At 56.1% G+C, this 15,486-nt stretch overlaps 1 protein-coding gene across 1 annotated transcript in view; it reads left to right on the top strand.

Annotated features, from left to right (window-relative positions):
* Nucleotides 1-15,486, top strand: part of LOC132437672 (uncharacterized) — a 182,470-nt gene that overhangs the window by 130,430 nt on the left and 36,554 nt on the right. The window contains exons 44-47 of the mRNA XM_060031004.1: nt 8,970-9,177; nt 11,794-11,960; nt 13,380-13,492; nt 14,526-14,607. Of these exons, the coding sequence (XP_059886987.1) occupies nt 8,970-9,177; nt 11,794-11,960; nt 13,380-13,492; nt 14,526-14,607 (570 nt within the window). The remainder of the gene's footprint in view (nt 1-8,969; nt 9,178-11,793; nt 11,961-13,379; nt 13,493-14,525; nt 14,608-15,486) is intronic.

The following is a 15,486-nucleotide window of genomic DNA, read 5'->3' as shown; positions in this document are numbered from 1 at the left end:
AGGATGAGGATTGAAAGGGTCTTAATGAGCTAGACAGATGGGCTGCCTCCCCCCAGAGGAAACCTAAGACCGAGGGGGCACATGGAGTTAGCAGCTGCACCTGCGAGAAAGACTCAGGGCTGGGGCGCGAGGGTGACTTTGGAAAAGACTAACTGAGCGGGAAGGTTAGGACAAGAGCCATGAATGGACGACCCTTCCCTCCGAGAGCCGTGGTCTGGAATTCCAGGAAAGGGCTGGAAATTGGGCATTCCTTAGTCCTAGAGCAGGTCAGCAACGTCCAGGCAGGAGAATCCGTGGGCTGTGCCCCATGGGCGGCCACCCCGAGCTCCGTGGCTCCTCTGTGGCCTCCATGTAGCTGTGGTGGGGGTGATACGTGCATTCACCCTGTCATCAGTGGTGCCGTCCCCACCCCAGGTGGACAGATGAGCACTGGGTGACAGGAAAGGGCTGAGAGCAGCTCCTGGTTCTGTCACGGGCGTGCAGACACTCCAGGACCCCCAGGTACACTACTTAGAGATGCAGTGACTTCCATTCGAGGCGTTAAGTGGGACGTGTCCAGACCAGAGAGGTTGAGAGGCCCGAGGTTCCATTATGGAAAAGAGAGGAGGAAACGGGAGGGAGGACCCAAAGGCCTCATGGGGAGCGGGGGAGCGGGCGTCAGGGGCCCTAAAGTGCTCTGAACTGTCGAATTTCTTGACTCCCTGGGAGGCCGGTTTCAGCTCTTCAGAGAGAAGTGCTTCACGTGAGCATCACCTGTTAAGGGGTGGTGGTGGGTGCCCCTGGGGCATGGGGGCTCCCTTGACCACCTGTGGACAGGCAGGCGGTGGACACACTTGGTGGGGTGTTGTAGGGACACCCGCTCGGGCTCACCTTGCCTTTCTTGGCGGCAGAATCCAGCTGTGCTTACCTTGAATGGCTCCTTCCTGGTCCATGTCTTTGGGGCCAGCCTGGCGGCTCAGGTATCTTCTGGGGACACTTTCGCCCGGGCCCACGTCCACACAGCCTGCGGCCGCCATGCCTACCTGGACACCAGCCTCCAGCACACATGGCCTCCACTTCAAGCGCTGGGGGTGCCCCCCGACAACCACATCCGAGTGTCCGTCGGGAGAGACGAACCCCCCAGGGCCCAGCTGGAGGTGGCCCTGGGCCCATGCACCCTGACTGCTCATGGGGACGTCAGGACAGAGGCCAACGCCATGCACAACTGGACCCTGGCCCTGGTGAATCACTGCCCCCTGCTGGAGGTAAGCCCCCACCCCACCGGTCAATGTGGGTTCCCACCTCCCTCCACAAGTTATTAACCGCCTGCTGTATGCCCAGCTCTGCACTCAGCATGAGAAACTTTAGTCTTTTTTTGCCGTTGTCACTTGAACTGGGGGACTCGTTGACTACAAAGCTTTGAGCCAAAGATGGGACCAGAACTGAATTTTCTCCCCTTTTGCAAAGGGCCTTCCTGAGACACCGGTTCGCTTCCTTTCTGGGGCTCAAGTTGATTCTGTTCTCACATCTCACTTGCCCCGTTCCTGGGGTTGAGGCTCCGGGAGTGAGAATGAGAATCGTACGAAGCAGCAGCTGGTATTCGTTAGGCACGTGTGCTGAGTGCCCTCTGAGGCCCCTTCGGTCCTCAGCCCTGGGAGGAAGGGGCTGCTTGTACCCCTCCTTTCATCCCCATCTTGGGTCCCTGCCCCCATGTGGGGTGCGTCCTGGGCCCCAGGGGAACGAGTTGCTTAAGGTGTCTACCCTCCAGCCAGTGAACATTGATGTTAGTGATGTATTTCCAATAGCCGGTGCTTTCTGGGTGCCTGGCTCTGGGCTCACAGGTATTAACTTTCTCACATCTCCCAGCAACTTCTGATGCTATGAATCAACTCCCATTTTAGAGATGGGTAAGCTGAGGTTGCAGGTTGGAACAACCGAGTTAGTGGTGCAGCCAGAGCTTGAGCCCGAACCTCTCCATGGGATACCCTCGGTATCAGTCACCTTGCAGAGGGAGGTGCTGGTAGAGTTCAGGCTGTGGGTCCACCGCTGCCCTCTTCGCACCCAGGCCCGTCTCCAGCTCCCCCACCTTGGCTTCTGGAGCTGCCCCTAAATCTGACCACTTTCCCCTTATTCCAGGCAACTGGAATCCCACAGGCCCTGCACTCCGAGGGCCGCCTGAGCTGGGGACCCTGTGAATTCGACCTGGCCGCAGGCCTCCGCAGTGACCACGGAGACGCCCACCTGCAGCTGGCCCGTACCTGTGGGGCCCAGCCTTCTGCCCTGGGGCACCTGACCCACTCCCTGCCCCTTCTGGGTCGCCTGGGCCTGCCGCCCGGGAGCGCCATCAGCCTGACTGCCCGGCCCGGCCCCCGCACCAGCCGCGGCTCCCTGGCCCTCCGGATGGGGCCGTGCCAGCTGCGGGGTGTGCTGGAGCAGCAAGCTGAGAACCACAGCACATGGACACTGACCACTGAGCCGGGCTGCCCGCTGCTGGAGGTGCGTATGGCGGGCCAGCAAAGTGACTGGAGAGGCAGCTTCCAGAGCCCCTGTCAGCGTGAGGCCTGAGCCTGGCTGACACTCCCCTCCAGGGGCTTCCCAAGACCCCAGCTACTATTTCCCAAAAACCCTGTCGGATACTTGGTTCCTCTTATCACTAATCCCACATTCCCATTCGGCAGATGAGGAAATCGAGGCTGGGAGAGATGAGAGGCGCGCTGTGAAACTAAAGGACCACAGATTCAGAATATAAATTCTGAATATAAACTCTTATAAAAGTCTGTCTTCTTAGTAAAATTCTGAGGGCAGGAAGGGAATGACGGAAGCTGTCCTCAGCTGACAGTGGGGAACAGTCACATCTTGGTTTCATAACCTGTTAAAAACCACAGGCTGGGTTTTATCTGAGCTGAGAGATGGTCTGAGAATTGTCCTGTGATGTTTGGGGGAGGGGAATCCCTGACGCTGGAGTCTGGGTCAGCAGAGAGGACTGGTGCCCTTGTCTGAGTGGGACAGGTCACTCCCCTGTCTCCTGACGGAGCTTCCTGGGCACCGGGACAGAGTCTGGTCCACTCGGCATCCCTGAGCATAGGGCTGGGCACCCACAGATGCTCTGTCAGTGTTAATCAGGTCAACACAGGATTGGGCCATGAGAGAGTAGTGCATCACGGGATAAAGCAGTTCTGCCCACTAGAACTTTCTATGATGATGGAAATGTTTCATTATTTGATATCCAGGACAGGAGCTGCCAGCCATGTGTAGCTTAAAATGGGCTCACTAGTGCTACAGAAGAACCTGAATTCTTTCTTTTACTTTATTTTAATTTAAATTGAACCAGCCCCAGTCTGAAGCATAGACTGAAGACAGATCAGGTTCAAACCTTGGCTCTGCTACTTACTAGCTATATGACCCTGGACAATTACTTCGCCTCTTTGAGCTTCAGTTTTCCCATCTGTAATATGGGGATATTACCTACCCATTTCAGAGCCATCAAATAGGGTGAAAAGAGGACATTCTTGTGAGTTACTTAGCATGAGGCTGTGCACGTACCAAGTGTTCTACGATGGACAATTGTCGTGTATGACAATTGCTGCCGCAGTTTGTTTTTACTGTAATGGGGAGGGGCACAAGCTGGTAGGCAGGGCTGGAGGGGTAAGAGGGTAGAAGATGGAGAATCAGGGTCACTCCTGATGTGGGACCACGTTCCGACCCCGCTCTCTATGGTCCTGCAGGGCTTGGGCCTCCCAGCAGGGGTACAGCTCAGTGGCTCCCTGCAGGCCTCAGGTAGGGAAGCAGAAGCTTCAGGGGTCCTCGCAGCGGCCGGCCAGACTGCCTCCCTGACCTTGGCGGTGGCCCTGCACCCATCCGAGGCTACACTTCGAGCGAAGATGAGGCACACGCTGCTTTCACTGCACTCCATTCCCCCAGAGACCTCGCTGACCGTCCAGCTTGGGTGGGAGGCCGGACACCAGCTGGGCCTGGAGCTGCACGCGGGGGCCTGCGAGCTTTGGGGCAGCGGCGAGCTGCAGCTGGACCCCTGGCTGCAATGGCGGGTGCTGTCCGAGAGCTCCTGTGAGGCCCTGCAGGTAGGTGTGCCAGGGGTGAGCAGGAGGGGTGGGCACCAGAGTCTCCAGGGGACAGGACAGGGGCCTCCTTTTTGACCACTGCCCAAACCAGAGAGATTGGGTGAACCCTGGAGGGATGGACTCCTCAGATACTTACTGAGGAGCTCCTCTGTGCCCTGGACATACGCCCATAAACAAAGCAGATATGAATGCCTGCCTGGGGCAGACTGGCAACCCCCAGAATAAATCACTGAACTGTGGAGTGTATCACACAGTGGTGAGGGCTAAGGGGAGAGAGAAAGTGGGAAAGGGGGGCGTAAAAAACAGGGCACATGTTGCAATTTTATAGTCGGTCAAGATTGGCCCCAAAGACAGGATGACGTTTGAGCACAGACTTGAAGGAGAGGAGGGAGTAGCATTGTTTTGTGTCTGGGGAAAGGGTATTCTAAGTATGGCCAGTGCAAAGGCCCTGAGGCAGGGCTGGAGAGGGAAGGGTATTCTCTAGGACTGGGGTCAGCAGCCCATCTCTATAGAAGTTCATATAGTAAATATCTTTGGCTTTGCAGGCCGTTCAGCCGCTGTTGTAACTGCTCGGTGCTGCTCTTGTAGTACGAAGCGCCATAGACAATATGCACTATGTGGGCGTGTCTGTGTTCCAATAAAGCTTTATTTACAACAGGCAGTGGGCTGGATGTGGCCTGTGGGCCATTGTTTGCTGACTCCTGTTTTATAAAAAGCCCATGGGGTGGGAGCACACTTGGATTCGGGATCCATCTCAGAGGACTGGATAGAAGTTGCATGTGGGTGTGAGAAAAAGAGGGGAGTGGATGGCGACTGTGCTTTTGTCGTACATGATGAGAGGTTTGGGGCTGCTGTTCTCCGAGTGGGGAGAATGGTGGATGGAGGAGGAGGGTTGGGGAAGTGGTGTCACCAACTCCAGGCCTATTTTGGATGTGTTAAATTTGACAGGGCTCTTAAACGCTCAAGTGGAGATGTTGGGGGCAGTTCTCGAGGCGGGAGGTCGGCTGTGGTCTGGACTGGAGGGCTCCACCTCTAAGGGGTCACATTTAAAGCCACAGGCTGGCTGACATGGCTGTGGGGTGGGTGGAGACTAAGTGCTCAGGCTGCAGAGCTGGAGGGATGAGAACGAAGTGGCCAAGGGTACCGAGAAGAACAGGCCAAGAGGAGGAGAAACCCCCAGGGAGAAGGCTGGGGAGGAAAGGACTCCAAGAGGAGGGAAGGGCTACCAGAGTCAAACGCTGTGTCAGACAGGTAGAGAGTTGGGCAGCCGACCTGGGTGCTGGGAAGGCCGCCTTTGAGGCCAGGGAACGCCAGACTCTGAATGGCAATTCTGCGCCGTCTCTGGTGACCTTGAGCAAATCACTGTTCCTCCCTGGGCTTCAGTTTCATCATCATAAACGGGGTGCAAAGGCCTCCTCCACTCTCAGGATTAGATGAAACCACACTACCGATGTGCTCTGGGATGTGCTTGCGGGAGCAGCAGAGAGAGATGCCCACGTGGGCCAGCCTTGCAGGCTGCTTCCTGGACAGGCTCCCGTCTGCCTCTTGGGAGCAGGTGTTTGAGTTCTGTGCGCCTGGGAAGGCGGAGGGGATCGGGGAGGAGAGGTGGGGAGATGCACGTTCTCAGCTGCCAGTGGTTGGAAGACTCTTGGCCAGTTGGTTTCACAGGATGTGGTTCTCTTGGGTATAAAGATGCGATCCTCGTAGTTTGGGGAGGTGGAAGGGGGTGGGGGAAGCTCGTTGAACAGTGGAGGGCCACCGATGTGGGGACCTTGGGCACTCTGGGAACCTGATCAAAGTCACAAACCCTCTCCTGTAGAGATTTTCATGGGCACATGCCCCATTTTGTGGTCAGTTCAAGGGGGATTATAGGACCCCTGATGCCCACTTGGGACCCCACCCTAGTTAAGAAGCCCTGCTTCCATCTCCTTAAACCCCTCCAGGCCCTGGGGGTCCCGGGTCGAGTGGATGGCTCCGGCTACATCATGGTGAACTCCATGGCTGTGGACGCCCAGGTGCTGGTCACCGTGGATGCCAACACACTACGGGGGCTGCTCATTCTCAACACCACCGAGGTGAGGGTGTGGATGGGTGGGGTACCCAGGGTGGCCTGGGAAGGGGTGCTGAGGCCATGTGCCCCCGAGGCCCGAGGAGAAGCATTTGGATACCCGCTGAGCTCCAAAGAGGACCCTGGCATATGAGAGCATCAAGGCCCATGAGTAGAGGAATGAGGCTTCCAAGGAGAAGTCCCTCAGCTGTCCTTTCCCCTTCCTAACTCCCCAGGAGCCACCGTTCACACGACTTCTTTAATGTCACGTTCATGGAAGCACACAGCGTGCTCCCTTTTGCATCTGCCTTGTTTTGTTCGACATTATGTTTGTGAGATTCCCCCACTCTGTGTTGATTATCCTTTTTCACTGCTGTATAGTATTCCATGGCGTGCCTCTATCACAGTTCATCTATCTATCCTATCCATTAGCACTTGGACAGTGTCCGGTTTCTTATTGTATATTATTGTATTAATTAATCACATACGTGTTTTTATTTTATTTTAAAACTGTTTTTATTGTGGTGTAATATGCATAACAGAATTTACCATCTTAACCGCTTTTTAGTACGCAGTTCAGCGGTATTAAGTATGTTCACATTTTTGTGCAAACATCACCACCATCCGTCTCCAGAACTCTTTTCATCTAGCAAAACTGAAACTCTATACCCACTAAACAATAACTCCTCATTTTCCCCTCCCCCGAGCTCTGTTGATTTCCTTCCTTTTTAAGGCTGAATAGCATTGCATTGGGTGGATGGACCAGATTTTGTTGAGCCATTTATTCATCAGTGGACACTTGGGTTGCTTCCACCCTTTGGCTATTGTTACGAGTGCTGCTATGAACACGGGTGTACAAATATCTCTTCATGGTATCTCACACGAGTCTTGGTTTCTCTTGCTCTATTGTAGACCCAGCAGGAGGTAAACTTGCTGCTCACACACAACCTGCTTCAGCCCTTGGCCCTCCCAGCCCACGTCCTGCTGGACCTGACCACCGAGAGGCTCGGGCCCAGCTACAGACACACCCTGCATGTTGGAGTGGATGGCAGACAGGTGGGGGCTCTGCTGACGGGGCCTTGGGGGGCTGGGGGCTGTGGGGATGGCCCAGCCCAACGGCCCCAGTCCCACGGTCATCCACCCTGACAGGTGTCTGAGGAGCTGACCTTCACTAGGTGGCCGGAGCACATCTCCCTAGACTGCACGTTCCAGCACAACATCCCCACACTGCAGACGCTGTGGGTGGAGGACAAGCTGGGCCTGCAGGTCAGCCTCAGCAAGTACCAGTGAGAGTGGAAATCATTCATTCATTCATTCATTCAACAAACCTTTCTGGAAATACCTCAGAGACAAAGGGATGGTAGAACAAGGTTCGGACCTCCCTCTGAGCCTCAGTCTCCTCATCTGGAAATTGGGGGTGCTAATACTCATTTTTCTTGCCCAGCCATGTGCCCCGGGGCTGTTACACACTCTCCTCCTCCAGAGCTCCTCGCGCTCCCAGCAGACCTGGCGCTTGTCCTCAGCCCTCTTTTTCCCCGTTTTCCACACACACTCCCTTCATGCGCTCATCCAGTCTCACACCAGTGCCGTCTCTGCACTGCCATGTCCCCCATTTCTCCCTCCACTGAACCCCAGACCCGTAGGCCCACCTGCCTGCTGGATCTCCACTCGGGTGCCTGGCAGGCACCTCCGACCTGACTGTTCCAAACCAGACAGGCCAACACCCCCGACCTGCCCCTCCCCGTCTCCCCATCTCGGCAAATGGCACCTCGTCCATCCTTCCAGTCGTGCAGTCAAACCCTTGAAGTCAACCTGGATTGACCAGCCTCCACCCAGGAGCCCCCCAAGAGTCACCTCGTTAGCACAAAAGACTCTCCTATCATCCAGGAAATTCTAAGGGACTTAGGAGCTCCACGTCAGATGCTCCTGTCACCCCCATCACTCAAGAATTTACAAGGGTACAGGGGCTCTGTGTCAGGACTGGGGTCAAAGACCAAACATTAGCAGGAACCGGGGGCAGAGACATCTATATCTACATCTTTCTTCTTATTTCACACCCTTCCTAGCCTCTTCCCAGCTTTCTCTTTTCCATCATCTTCCCATTGTTTGACACGTGACGCCTTTGACCTTGTCCTGGTCTGTCTCCCACTGCTGGTGTTTAAGCTCCACGGGGTCAGACATTTCTGTCTGTCGTGTGCGTGACAGCATCCCTAGGTTTAACAGGGCCCAGCATGTAGTAGGTGCTCAGTCAGCATCGTTGAATGATGGAGTGACACTTCCCACTTTATAGAGTGGGTGACATAAAGCAGGGAGGGGCCTCGCCACCTGTTGCCACGCACTGCGTGTTTGGCCAGTGATGGCTGCCGTGCTGTCGTGGCTCCAGTGATTAACTTACGTACACATGGTGGGGAGGTTGCGAACTCAAAGGCCTTTGAGGGCCAAGGTGTGTATTTTTAACTTTTTGAAAAAATTGGAAAAAATTTTATTGTTAACTTTTTTATTGTGGCAAAATATGTATTGACCATTTGAACTATTTTAAAGTGTACAATTTAGGGGCACTTAGTACGTTCATAAATTTGTGCGACTACTCTCTAATTCAGAACGTTTTCATCGCCCCAGATGGGAACCCTGTACCTGGTAGCAGTTACTCCTCAGCAGGCAGAGCCCCTCGCCACCAGCAAAACAGCACACGTGTAGTTGGCCACGTGTAACCTCCAACCTGCTTCCTTGAAGGGGTCCCGGTTCTTCCCATCCCAGCGGCATGGGTGGTACAAAACCCCAGGGTTTGTGGGAGCTGGTGCCAGCTGGGCTGGGCTGACGCTCTCTGTGCAGGGTGGTCCAGCATCTCCTGGGTGTCATTCCAGGTCTCCGTGGACGTTCACGACAGTGACTCTGGCTTTGAGAATTCGGGACGCGTCTCGGCAGGGGCCACGTCTCTGAACTACTCTGTGAGCTGCCATCACCGCGATGGGCGCCTGGAGCTTTCTGGCTGGAGTGAGCACGACAGCCAGGCCCTATGGCAGGCGGGGTTCCCAGCAGAGGCCCGCATCAGCGCCGAGCTGCAGACACGCGGTAAGGCCGCCAGGCACTGCCCATGGATGCGAGCTGGCTTCCCCCATGTGGGGACTGCCCGCCAGCCTAAGGCCCAGTTGACCCTGAGCTCCAGGACTAACCAGGACACCCTTGGCCTTGGAGCCTCACTCCTAAGGGAGTGTCTATTCACTTCCCAGGGCCGCCAAAGCAGCGTACCATAAACTGGGCGGCTTAAAACAACAGAAGTTTATTCTCCCGCAGTTCTGGAGGCCGGAAGTCAGAAATCAGGTGTTGTCAGGGCCATGCTCCTTCCAAAGTCTTCAGGGGAAAATCCTTCCTTGCCTCTTCTAGCTCCTGGTGGCCCCAGGGGCTCCTGGGCTTGTGGCCGCATCACTGCAATCTCTGCCCCTGTGTCTCTGCCTCTTCTCTTCTTTTTATGAGGATGCCAGTCATCGGACGAGGGCCCGTCCTAATCTAGCGCCTCATCTTGGCTGGATTACCGCTTCAGAGACCCTATTTCCAAATAAGGCCGCATTCACAGGTCAGGGACTGAGGACTTCAACATAATCTTTAGGGGGAAACAGTTTAACCCATATTGGAGGAGGAAGGGAAGATGACAGTGATAAGAGCCACCATTGATTGAATGCTTACTGCATACATACCAGGCAAGTCCTCAATGCACAGGAGCTGAGGGAATCTGCTCAGCCATCCCCTGCACACCAAGGGAAAGTTGAAGCCCCCAGTGGGGCCTTCGGGCCCTCAGGAGCCACACCCTAACCTCTGACCTCTCTCCTGGCCCCTGCTCATTCCACTCCTTGATATTCCTCCAACGCATGAGGCTTGCTCCTGCCTCAGGACCTTTGTACAGGCTATTCCCTCTGCCCGGAATGCTCTTCCCCACAGCCACTCTCTCACCTCCTTTGGGTATTTCTCAAATGTCGTCTCCTCAGTGAAGCCTTGCCTGCTCCCCCTATTTATTTGCACCCCCACCTCTCTCCAGCTCTCCCCATCCCTCTCCCTGGCTTTGTCATTCTAACATACATTCTAACATATAAAGATATTTTTAAATATCTTTATTTCTCATTGCCTGTCTTCCACTCACCCCACACTAGAATGTACACTCCACAAGGACGGGGATGATGTTTGTTTGCAGAGTGACAGATAGTAGGTGTTCAATTAATCATCTGTTGAGTGAATGTGCGAACATATGAGAGAGGGGTTAGTAACACCATCCCTATTCTGCAAGGGAGGAACAGAAGTACAGAGAGGTTGAGTCACTTGTTCCGGGCTACACAGCTGGTTAATGATGAATCCAGGTGGTATGACTCCAGAGCCACCCTCTGACCCCTGTGTAGATTGTGGAGATCAGGATCCCTGTGTGTCCCCGAGTCCCTTGGGTCGTCTTCTTCTGGTCTCAAACTCTTCCATCCTCGGCTCTCAGCATCCTGTGGTGCGAGCGGGGGTCTGGGTCAGACAGGCGACTGTCTCGGTGTGCGCTGACCTCACAGACTGCTCTGAGGAAGGGTTTATAGGGGGTGTGGGAGGAAAGTAATAGGACAGTCGTCCCAGGGATAATTTCCACACTCCAGTTCCCCGGAACCAGGAGGCCTGGTGTGCTGGCCTCCAGCCAGGGTGACCTCTCACCCCCAACCCACTGCCGTCCCAGTCCCTCGGGGGGCGTTTTCTGCCTGGCATCAGCATTCTTGGTGACTTCCCACAATCTGGAACCTCCCCGGGCAAGAGGACTTGGTCCCCTTCACTGTGTGTCCCCTCGTTCCTCATGCCCCCCCCACATAGTAGGTGCACGTGGTTGAACATTGCATGATGAAGGAAGGAAACGACCCCTTCCTGAGACCTGCTATGTGCCCCATGCACAGGTGTTCGCAGATGTGGAATCTCAGTTGATCTTGGCAATGTCCCTCGAGGTGGGTGGGCTGTGCCCACTTTATAGGTGAGGAGACTGAGGCTCAGAGCTGCCAGGCTTGTCTGTGTCTGCCAGAGAGGGCCACCCACCCTGCTAGCCCCAAGTGGCAGGTGACGGGGCTGGGCCAGATCCTGGGCTCTCCTTTTCTGGAGAGTTTTTACCTGCTGCGAAGATGAGGGGCAGCCCAGCGGGAGGCAGGGGACTGGAAGAGATGCCCCTGTGGGGTGGGAGGGGACAGAGACCCTCCAGCCTGGGCCAGGCAAGCTGCAGGTCAGTATTATTTGGTATTGATTTGATATTTGATTGACCCTGAAGAGACGCATCATTGGTTTGTTCATTCCCTCAACAAGTACCGGACACCTATGATGTGTCTGGCTGGGGCTGTGCTAAGTGCTAGGGTTATAGCAGGGAATGAAACAGACTAAAGGCCCTCCCATCATGGAGCTGACCTTCTGGCAGGGGAGGGAGCAGGAAGCGCCAGGAGGTACTTTAGATGGGCAGTCATGGGGGGCTCCTCGGAGGAGTTGTCCTGTCAGCAGCGACTCCAATGAGAGAAGGAACTGGCCAGGCCTAGATTGGGGGACGCCTCATGACAGATGATGTCACTGGGACTCAGAGAGGTGAAACACTTGCCCAGGGTCAATCCCACTGGTATCCTCAGGCTGCGACCCTAAACTGGGAAGGGAGGTGAACCCCAGTCTCTAGCAGCCTTTGCCATTCTCTGCCTTTAGAGACCCAGACCCAGGCCCATGTGGTCCTCCAAAGTGGGGATGGTGGGATCAGCGTGGACGTGGCAGCCCTGGTGGCCTGGCCGGTGAACGGCCCTCTGGAGCTGGTGGTGAATGTCAGCCACACGGCGCCCGCTCTCCGGAGGCTGGGCCTGCCCTTCGCCAGCCAGGTGAGGAGTGGGTGGCCAGCCTGGCCAGGGGCAGGCTCCCTCCTAATTCTGTCAACTCCCATCCTGTTCCCGGGAGCACAATTGACCGGGATGCTCTTGCCTTGTGTCTCTCCAGCACTTTACAGTTTGTAAAGGCTTTATTAATAATAGTAATAATTGTAACCAGTGTCTACTGAGTGACCTCTGTATTCCCAGCTGTGGGGCTGGTGTGGACTGGCCCCCTGCATCTCTGTGTTCCAGTTCCTGATGCTGTGTCCTTTCCGCCCTTCCACTTTTTAATCAAAATCAAAGCTCAGCTTCCATTTGTAGAGCACCTACTGCGTGCTCGGCACCATTCTAAGGGTTTTATATGCATTGACTCATCACCTGACACCCCAGCGAGAGGCAGAGCGGCACAGTTGTTACGGAATGCCGTCTCCGGAGGTCAGTCCCAGCTCTGCCTTTTGCTGGCTGTGTGGCCTTGGGCAAATTCCTTAACCTCTCTGTGCCCTCCATCTCCTCATCTGTGAAATGGGGATAATAATTGTATCAATAATGTGGGGGTTGTGAGGATGGAGCGAGGAATACCAGGAATGCACCTGGGACGGTGTGTGGCTGAAGCAGATGCTTTAGAAGCTTCTGCTGCTCTGGTGGTGATGATGATGGTGGTAACTAATCATCATCATCATCATCATCTCTGGATCACACATGAGTGCCTAGGTGACCTGCCCAAGGTCACATAACAAGTAGACATCAAAATAGGGACTCAGGCTTGGTACGGGGCCCTTCCATGAGATGCTCGCCGCCAACAACCTCTGAGAAGGGAAACGTGCTGTGGCCCCACTGCATGGCGCCATGTCCCAGCCACTGTCGTTTGGTGTGAACTCACCTTGCTTGGCTGGGCCCTCCCACTCCCCCACGAGTCACAGAGCGCACGCATCGAAGCCTCTTTTCCAACCTCCTGTTTTGGACTATCCAGCAATCCCCCTGCCCCTCACTGCACTCTGCCGTGGGAGGAGTCCTGGAGGGCCAGGATGTCACTGTTCACGCAGAGGGTCTGCGTCACTGTAACCCACAATGGAGCAGCCCGAGCTCGCTTCTCCCCTGACTTCATCTGAATCCCCTTTTCCTGGCCTCAGGACCGGGTGATGGAAGACCCGTGGGGAGGTCATTCTTTGCCGACGTCAGGGGCGCAGGTCTGCACTGGGGGCCCACAGTAGGCAACCTGGGCTGCAGTGAGGGAGCCAGTCCAGGCCCTGCCCAAGGGTCCTCACCGTCCAAGAGATTGTTAGATGGGGCCAGGCCTGATGGGCGTCTGCCACGCCGGGCTGGGGGGGACAGGGACATGCTGGGGCTGTGGAGCATGGCCTGGCCTGTGAGGGTCCTCAGGCCCCTACCCTCCCCACACCTCACAGCCTTCTCCCCCCGATCCCTCTTCAGCTCATGTTCTGGGAGCTCTGGACAGAGGAGGAGATGAGTTCTTCCCTGCAGCTGACCTGTGATTCTCAAGCCTGCCTGGTCTTCAACATCCGTGGCCAGAACCGGGCGCTCAGGTGAGGGGTTCTCTACACTCTGGGGGCCCTGAGAGGAGAGGAATGAGTGAGGGAGACCACAGCTGAACACTCCTGACCTACAGCCCCACTGCACAGGTGTGACAAGGGAGGCTCAGAGAGGCCAAGTGACTTACCCAAGGTCACACGGCTGATAAAATATCTTTGACCTCTGGGGGCAGGACATGGATGAGGAGTTCTTGGTCTCACAAACTAAATGCATCCCAGGCCTCGAGTACATATTAGTAACTATTACGGCTCTTCAATCCAGGGACCTACTGGGTGCCGGGGTCGGGGGTCTTACAGTCAGATGAAGTCAGGTGGCCAGTGGTTCTCACCTGGGGGCGAGTGTGCCCACCCAGGAGTGTCTGGCAATGTCTGGGGAAATGTCTGGTTGTTACGACTCGGCATGGGATGCTACTGGCTCCTAGTGGGCGGGGGCCAGAGGTGCTGCCAGACCCCTGTAACGCACAGGTCAGCCCACGACAGTGAATCGTGTGGCCCAAGGTGTCAGCTGCGCTGAGGGTGAGACACCCTGGTGTAGAGGCACCACCGGGCCAGGACAGCCCCCAGGACTGGCAGCAGTGGGGAGACATGAGCACCCCAGCCTGAAGAGGCAAGGAAGGGGTGCTGGGAGGGAGCCCGGGTTTAAATCCCACCGTCCTCTCTGCTGAGGCTCCACTGGCCAAGCCCGAGGGGGCCCGTCGGTGGGCCTCCAGAAGACGTGCCTCCCGGTACCACCCAGCCCCTGTGCTGAAGGGGAAACTGAGGGACTTGCCCAATGTCCCTGCCCAGGACCAGGCAGAGGCCAAGCTGGGATTCAAACTCAGGTCGCCTGGGGGCAGGCTGCAGCCCCGACCATTACAACCCATGGCCCTCGGGCCTCGGGGCGTGTGAATAGCCCTTTATCGGCTCTTCTGCTGCTGTGTGAGTCTCCACCCCTCTGCTGGGGAGGTTGGCTTGGTCCTGACCCGGCCCTGGAGGCCCTGGACGGGGTGCGCTCAAGCCAGGCCTCTCACATCCTCTTTCTTTCCAGCAAAGAGCTGCGGCTCTCAGGCCGGCATCACCTCCCCATCCTCCTAGGCTGCTGCCCCAGCAGAGCCTCAGCCTCAACCAAGGTAACTGTGTCCCTGCCTCCCCCGAGCTCCTAACCAGTTCCAGGTGCCCTGCCCGAGGCGGGTGTGGAGAGTGTTAACACATCCACATCTGTCTGCCGGCTGCACAGGCCCCCGTGGGCGACGCTCGGAAACCCCTGGCTCCAGCTTTCCCAAACAGGCCCAGGTTTACATTCCTGGGCTATAGCCCCTGCGGCCCCCAGCCAGGCCCACGAGACCCTTAGGAGCCAGGGGAGGCTCTGCCCGCCTGGTGCCTGGTGCCGCCTCACCCGGCCTGGCACGCTCCCGGTCGCTGGATCAGATGACACGGCCTCAGATGAGCTGAGCCAGCATCACCTCCCAGGTGTCCCGTCTGCCTTCCCACGGGTCTTTGCGTGTCTTCGTGCCCTGTGTCCACAAATCCCATTTTTACCTGGAACCCCCAGCATCTCCCGCACTCATGCATCTGCCCTGTGTGTAGCATCTGGAGGTCCTGGGGGAAGACAGGAGGACCCATGAGACCCATGATTCCCCCTCCCTCCGTGCTGCTGCCATTGTTTATTTCTGTCTGCCCCTCTTCCCCAGATCAGGAGATCCTGGAGGGTGTGCCCAGCACCTGGCACAGGGCCCAGTACATAGTAGGTGTGTGTAGTGAATGAATGAAAGAAAGAATGAATGAATGAATGACAGGATGTGTAAATGAGTGAGTGATTACAATCACCAGCTGGTCACTTCATTATCCCACCAGCCACCCAGTTTTGTTAAAAGCCCTCCCTGCCCTGGGCCAGGCTGCCTTTGTTTATAGAGCACCTACTGTGTGCCAGGCCCTGTACCCACACATCACACAGAATCTCAGTGCTCCCCAGATTTCACTGCACCATCATTTGGGGAACGTCTTAGTTT

Source organism: Delphinus delphis, chromosome 15, assembly GCF_949987515.2.
Source record: "Delphinus delphis chromosome 15, mDelDel1.2, whole genome shotgun sequence".
Lineage (NCBI taxonomy): Eukaryota > Metazoa > Chordata > Mammalia > Artiodactyla > Delphinidae > Delphinus > Delphinus delphis.
Note: the sequence above shows the minus strand (reverse complement) of the source record. Positions and strands in the feature narration are given on the sequence as shown.